At 33.6% G+C, this 8,291-nt stretch overlaps 1 protein-coding gene across 1 annotated transcript in view; it reads left to right on the forward strand.

Annotated features, from left to right (window-relative positions):
* Positions 1 to 8,291, forward strand: part of LOC117110541 — a 19,074-nt gene that overhangs the window by 1,934 nt on the left and 8,849 nt on the right. The window contains exons 2-7 of the mRNA XM_033253290.1: positions 93 to 194; positions 918 to 1,018; positions 1,669 to 1,712; positions 2,264 to 2,436; positions 3,948 to 4,129; positions 4,524 to 4,745. Of these exons, the coding sequence (XP_033109181.1) occupies positions 93 to 194; positions 918 to 1,018; positions 1,669 to 1,712; positions 2,264 to 2,436; positions 3,948 to 4,129; positions 4,524 to 4,745 (824 nt within the window). The remainder of the gene's footprint in view (positions 1 to 92; positions 195 to 917; positions 1,019 to 1,668; positions 1,713 to 2,263; positions 2,437 to 3,947; positions 4,130 to 4,523; positions 4,746 to 8,291) is intronic.

Genomic DNA, 8,291 nt, shown 5'->3' on the forward strand with positions numbered 1-8,291 from the left:
TTAATATGCATATCTCCTACTAGAGCCTATATTTTGTTATTATTTGTATGCTTAATTTATATTTTCTTTTTTTTTCTATTATTGTGTTGTAGGTGTTACTCCAAACCGCAAACGGAATATTCGAACATATCAGGATGAAGGGCCTAAAGAAAAGGAAAGAAAAGTAGAACAATCAATAGAAAGTCCAATAAACGGTAAATTAAAGCAAATACTTAAAATGATATCTTTCTTTTTGACATATTTTCCTTTTTAAAAGTCTTTTACATGCCGTTCATTGTAATTGAATTTCGTTTGGAGCTCCTTTAACTTAAACATAGTAAACATTAGTAAATTTGGTTAATGATAACGATAATAATGATAATGATGATGACACTGACATTGATGATGATAATGATAATGATAATAATGACAATAATTATGAAAAACAATTTTTTTTATTAATATTTATTTTGGTATATTATATGACATAATTATAATACATTACAATATATCATAACATAAACGTCAAAGATATTATAAATCACTCAAATGTACTGGAGAAAATGGACTGAACAATTAGCAAGAATTAGACAATATAGCTGGAAAAGTGACAACTAATGACAAGTTAATGACAAAGAGACATAAAAAAGAGATGAACTAATCACATTGGCCAAAATGAATACTGCAAAATGATTTAAACGGAAACAGGCAAAGGGAAGTGGGAACTGCTGGAGGGCTTTGCCCAACATTGGATGAGCAAAGTCGTACTGTGATTATGGTGGTGTTGATGATGAGGATGATGAGGATGATGAGGATGTGTATGATAATGATGATGATGTCGACGACGATGACGATGATGATGATGATGATAAATTGTATTATTATAGACCTTAATTTAAAGCATATTTTGAAAAATATGATTGTTTAATTACTTTAAGCTAACCCGGGAAGTAGTCTCCGATCTGATGTGGGAAGCAGTCTCCGATCTGATGTGGGAAGCAGTCTCCGATCTGGTGTGTCAGTACAGATGAGTGAGAAGGTAAGTAGGCCCCTAATGTATATTAAACTTGATGTCTCAATTATTTTTTTCGGTAATATCGTGTACTTAGATTTTCCAGGGATAACTTTCAATGATATGTGTGTTACGGCTAAAATCAATTTAATGCGCCCTCAATTTATCTGGACAAGATTTGTGTGTCCTATTCACTTTGACCAAAAGTTAATTAGACTGTTGACTTTGAGCTTGACTTTGATTAACCACTGTTTAAAGCATAACTCCCTGCTCCCCTGACTATACCAATTTCCTAAGCTATGACTAGTGCAATGTTCAAAGTGGCCTCAATTCCTTTAGTTGACCACACCTGATCATTCCATCGTTAGCATCCATTTAACCCAGTTTATATACAGTATTCTATACCTTTTAAGGAAGTTTATATTTTCATTCTTCATTATTTGGCGTGTAACCCACACATAACTTTAAACCGGTTAACAGTTCATTAGTTCATCGGAACTTGAATCGGAATATTAAATCAGATATTAAATGCTACAATTGCGTTACTATATCTACCGTGTTTGAAGTTTATTACGCCCTCTACAATTATATGTAGTTTGGATCCTACAATGTGTGGCTCAAGTATAATGGAAAATTGAATGAGCCTAAGCTTTAGTATATCTGACTTGTCCTTTCAGAATCAGGGGTATATAATGCTAAGCTATAACCATACCCACCAGAAGTAAGTGCATATTATTATTGTTATTATAAATATTATTGTTATTATGGTTATACTGTAATTATTGTTATTATGGTTATGATTATTGTTATTATGGTTATAATTATTATGGTTATTATTATTATTATTTTTATTAATATTATTATTATTATTATTATTATTATTATCATCATCATTATTCATGTGATTGTTTATATTATTAATATATATCATATAACAATATTATCAATGCGCTGGGAGATTAATTTAGAGAGGAGAAATAAACAAATTAAACATGGTAAATATGTTTCTACCAATGACAATGATTCTGCAAATTGTATTTTTAACCAATTTTCAATAAAAGATATTGCTCTTTTTGTTTTAGTCAGATTACTATTATAGGCCTAACTATTGAATTCTATACCAATCAAAATTTTTATCAAAACATATTGTTGTTTTGACTTTTATTATTAATAATAAAATTACTAATATCATTATTTTTGTTAATAAAACTGATAATTGATAATCATACATTTTAGTCCTATCATTGAAAAATAATTGATATTACTGTATAGAGTCATAAAAATCATAAGAGATCGATTGAGGGAACTGACTTACGACGTCTGGATTGATATAGAGAAAATGACTGGATACGTTAAAAGTACGATGAAGAAAGCCGTCAAAGATGCTGGCATAGTTCTCATATGTTTGTCAAAAAAATACGAAAAAAGTAGGAACTGCAAATTCGGTAAGGCTGTTTAACAAACATTCACCAAACATGTAGACAATAATAATGTAAATAGTAATCATATTTTTCTTCTTTTTTTTTTTTTTGTTTTTAAATATGATTATCTAGTCTAGTAATAATACCAAGATCTATATCAGCACACGTTCTTCTACTTACATAACTATCTAACGTGTCGTATATTCTTTTAAAGCCAAGGCCTAGACCACATCTTAATAGCCTCAGTATTGTTACTTACATAATAATACATACTACATACTTGATAAACACACTAATTTAAAAGAAAATCGGTTTTATGCACGAGCCCTGTGCTAACTTGCCATATTTCGAGCTCTGTGACGTCATATACGTCCGATCGTATGGCTTCATTGAATTTTAACCAACAATTACATTGGCAATGTAGTGGGAAGATCACTCCCAAATAGTTGAACTGTCCGCTCATTTGTTATTGATATGCAAACAAATTATGGCTATTGAGATTTATAAGCTTAAACAAAATTATACTGAAAATGAATATGTAATGGTTTTATTGTTTAAAAGCCGATAAATGAAATTAAAGCAAGGCATGTTGCGATGATAATAAAACATCGGCCGCTGATCAAGTACCCACTGTACACCGCATACGCAGTATGCTAGTTTGTTCGTTCGATCCGATCACAGCAGCTCCCTACAAACCTAGGACTGTTTGATCTCCCGATGTATTTTGTTTTTAATCATCCTTATATTGATTATGTCATTTTACAAGGATTATAGCTTTGAACCTGAATATACAGAACAGGAACTGGCTCTACGCCGATTAAATAAAAAATACAGTGGGGCTCAAAATGCTCGGAACAGACAAAAACATGTTTACTGACGACAGGGTTGTCCCGTCTCAAATTCAAAAGCTATTTCTTCAGGAGAACAGGTTGGTTTATAGGTAGCCTATGGAAACTTACGTTTCTCGCTGAACTTGATCTATTTGTACAGCCGATAGCTGTACAAAATACCATTTTGTTGAATTAAACAATTACGTAAACAATTTTTTTTTTTGCTGATAGTGTCTTTCTCTTTTTCCCCGCGACTACACTCGCGACAGCAGATGACAGTCTAGCCGACCTCGCTTGACCGTGTCACTGTTTCAGCCAATCAGCCTAGCAGAATGGCTTAGCCAATTGTCGCGTCCCATAATAGACCGGGAAACACAAAATTTCGTCGGCCGTATAAGACGTCATTAACAAGCTGCCATTAGCTCAAAATGGCGATCTTCAATTGTTGTAAAATTAACGTTCAAATTTTATTTTCTCAGAAACAGTATATGTTACATGTTGATGCAATGTACTGAATGATTGATTAAATAAGCTAGTTTACACCAATTAAATAATATATTTGGATAGGCTATCCCTTTAATGTAGGTTTTTACAATGTGTTCTACTTCTGACAGTACATAATCATGAATAATTCAGATTTACATATCTTCCATGTTTTTCTTAATTCTTTTCGTGTTATGATATGCCAGTTGTCTTTCTATCTAGAATGTGATCGCATTAAGGAATACAACAAGCCTTTCATTCCGCTGATCATGGATGACTTTGACAAAAACAATTCATGGCTTGAAGACCTTATTGATGATCGCGTGTATGTACCCTTTAGGGAAGAGGCGAAACTTGACGAAGGCTTTACGAAACTGCAAAAAGAACTAATCGGCAATAAATGGGTGAGAAATTATTATCTAGTACATAAATGAATATAAAAATAATTCATTTTTTGTTAATTACATATTCGAATCTGTCTCTTATACAAAATTATATAATAATATTGATTTTTTTATATTATTATTATTATATAATCATCATCTGCTTAATATTTGCAGTTTTATCGTAATTCAATTAATATGAATTAAATAATTATATTCAATATTATTACTGTATACGTATACAATATAATATATTTTAATGAAATAAGTATTACTATGATTAATAGTCTTAAGTACTGCTCATGCCTTAAGTATGTGCTAACTTCTCAAGAATTGCTTAAAAAAAATCTCAAAACTCATTATTTCTTACAACTATTGGCATTTTTCCTATATATAATCATCATATATGCATTAGGAAGATTTAGCTCCCAGATCAGCCACTAAATCTAAACAAGGAAACGTGAAAACAACTGACAGTTTGTCCCAGCCAAGCAGCGATTCAAACAAGGACGGAGCCCTGCCTACCACACACACACAAAGCATACCACCGACCGATCAGAGTACCTCCGCTGAAGTGCCTCCGAACCAATCGGCACTGGGCGATATCCACCATCTCCCTTCTGAAGACAAGAATCTTGTGAGTATTGTGGCTTAAACCATAAGCCAACACATTATATCATCCCCTGAACTGTTGACAAAAATTCTAGTAACGACGTTGTTATATAAAACGAAACGATAATAGATTGATTTAAAGGCCTGTTTAGACTTGCAACGATAACAATAAAAAGCTAAAAAGATTTTTTTCATATAGAAAATAAAATAAATAAGAGAAGTTTTTACAAATGGAAAATTCGACAACAATTGATCGTGTATACATAACAAAATATTTTGGCAAATTCAGATGACGTCATAATCATGGAAAAACGATAAAATCGATGTTACCGAATTTATCGTTTTACTATGATTACGGCTTTTTCTATGAATGACGATGACGTTCGAAGCACAAACTCATGTAGATCAGTTAGTTACGAATACGTATCCCATGACGACCAGTCCGTAATGGTGACATTTCTTCATGTCATTAGAATAGCGTTACGATGAGCTATGAAATGAATATTAGGCCTACTTTTTGGCTGATAACATCGATAACCTTGAGCGATATACAGTAGGCGATTGCTTACATTATTTGAATAATATTTTTCGTTATTATTATCATATTCTTATCATAATGCTTTTTAGCTTAATTACTTTTTTATTATAATTATTACCTTTACTATTATTAATACATGCTGCTTCCTAATCATTAATATAGTAAATATATTATTATTATTATTATTGTTGTTGTTGTTTTTGCCCATTATTTTTTTTTTTTTCACAATATTTCTTATATATTTTTGGTGATTTTAACATCGACATCTTCAAACATGAACTTAATAATGACGCGTGTAATTTGTCAAGTTGTGTCCCCAGGTTTCTCCAACACACAACCCACTGAGCTACACCAGCAAAAAACGTGATGCACATGAATGGGATAGAATTGTCATTTAACAATGGTGAATAAATGACGAAACATACAAACTAAGAATTACAAAAATATGGTGGGGGTTCAGCAATCTCACAAAATATATATTTTGTGTTAACTATAGAGCACCGGCTTTACATCCGCTGCTGCTTGTTTCTGGAAAAATCTACCTTCTTCAGTAGGATCACCTAATTCTATCCCGGCACTTGAATATTTCCTAAAACTCATTCATTTAACAACTAGTTCAGCGTACACTGCGCCTTTGATCATTGTTCTCTTGAATTGGCACATTAATACATTCGTGTTATTATTACTATTATTATTACTATTATTATTATTAGTATTAGTATAAGCAGATTGGGGTCTTTGCTGTCATTTTATTGATAATCGTCACGACAGCCTGATTGTTGTTGGATCTGAACAGTATACGCCTGTTAGCTAAGACCGCGCCCCATGTCTCGATAGCGACCACTGGAAATAAAAATTTTTGGGCAATATGGTTGAATTCCTTTGGCCAACGTACAGCAAACAAATGCGTGCCAAAAACGGCAGCGCATCCTAAAAATCCAGACTTGTCCTAATAGAATGAATTTTCCAAGAAAAACACAGTAAGTGGTAGTCGGCAGGATGAATGGGAACGATGCGGAATGTATCTTCTATATTTCTCCTTGCCATGAGACAACCAGGACCATAGGCAAGAACAAGACTTGCGATAGTGTCAGCTGTGTCGTACTTCACATTGGAAATCTGTGAAGGAATACCCCAGTTTACTGAAGAACCCTGGGGGTATGTCATATACTGAATTATGTGACATTTCCTGGGATCAGATTTGGGCATGACCCCAAGAGGTAAGACCACAAAGTTTTGACATGGTGGTGAAGAGAACGGACCTGAAAGCCTATTTAGGGACAAACCTGTGTTAATGAATAGGTGTACTTAATCGGGGTGTGCTCAGCCCCACAATAGTTTTTGGGCTGAGGCGGGTGGACATTCTATTTGCGCAAGACCTTCCCTGGAACCTTTCTATTTCGACTTCCTGGACCCCCAAAGTTGGAGTTTCCAGGCTGCATAGAAGGGTAATTTTTATCCATCGGGGGAAAAGTGAAGTTTTCGTCGGGAAGCCATATCAAGGATAACCTTCATGATAAATAATTCATTAAGGTCGTGGAAGCAATCTCGACTTCGACTTGTTTGGAAATCTGTGGCGCGTTTAAGTATGGGGAGAGGGGAGGTTAAATTGTTCATTTTTTTTTAATTGAGATATAAGGAAAATCATTCAAGGGGCCCACCTCTACCCCCTTAAATTGTTCAATCAAAAAATGGAGATATAAAGATAATTATATTCAAATTTTATGTCTGGAAGTGAATTTCCGGTCATCTAGAGATGCCATAATCACAATTTTTTTTTCTCTATGAAAGTACCCTCACTGGGCTCTTCTATTTAGAATTCCTGGATCCGCCACTGGAAATTACAACAATTAATATGAAATCATATTACAGTAGCTTGATGCCTACAAAATAACTTACAAAATTCACAAAACATTGTAAAACATCTGTAGCTTCCAGGGGCTTTTCCCCTCGACCCCCACTGGGGCCCTTAGAGGCCCCTGGCCCCCAGACTAGATGCTCGCTTCGCTCACATACTCTACCTTATGAAATGCCCCCACCCCCACTTCCAAAAGAGTTCCGCTGCCGTTGACTGTCCATCTACTCAAAATGAAAATATATACAACAATTTCGTAACGAATTAAACTCGACATGCAAGCTGCCAAAGCCAACCATTTTGATAATCTTTCCCTTAAATACAAAAATGATATCATTTCTACCTTAAGTACTATAACATTACGTATCAGAAAAAGCCCTTAAGATCAGGCAGATACCTACATAGACTCCAATGGTGACCTTACCGATGACCAATTTTAAGCACATTCTGAGTCTGAGACGGAGTAATCTTTACTTTCACACAAAATCATGTCAATACATAAAAGGATATACAATGTTTATAGTTGTGAAAAAAAATTACCACCACAAACAAGTTACAAACCTTTGAAATGTGTGGCGCTCTTAACTTAAAAACTAATAATCTTACAAATCAATTACAAAATATTTATAATATAGTAAATAATTTTAAAATAATTAAATAAAAATTCTGTCACAATTGTAAGTACACACGTTCGCACGCGCACGCACACATAGGTCAACACTTACACATACACACGTGCACATGCAAACAGTCGTACACATAAGGGCGCATGCACATATTGTGTACATGCATAATATGTCCAAAGAAAAGAGCATTCACTTGTCCTCAAACCTCCTTTCGTTTTTGGCACTACTATTATTTTTGTTTTACTCTAATAAAACCATTCAAACTCTATGTGACACTCTGTTAATGCCACCCTTATCTCCCTCTCTAAATATTTTTCAATTAACAAACTTTCAATAAATCACAATAAATGTAACTTCATTCTGTTTCGAAACCCCCAGATGTCAAAATTTCATGACCTTTCACCCTTAAAAATCTATATCGATAATCATGCCATAACAAATGTTCAATATACCAAATTCCTAGGTGTCTATCTTGATTGTGGTCTAGCATGGAAGAAACAGATTAAACGAAATTGAAAATGAAGTCTCCAAAAGCCTTGGTATCATTTTTAG

Source organism: Anneissia japonica, unplaced genomic scaffold, assembly GCF_011630105.1.
Source record: "Anneissia japonica isolate Jap-2015-1 unplaced genomic scaffold, ASM1163010v1 scaffold288063_len46302_cov99, whole genome shotgun sequence".
In the NCBI taxonomy this organism is placed as follows: domain Eukaryota; kingdom Metazoa; phylum Echinodermata; class Crinoidea; order Comatulida; family Comatulidae; genus Anneissia; species Anneissia japonica.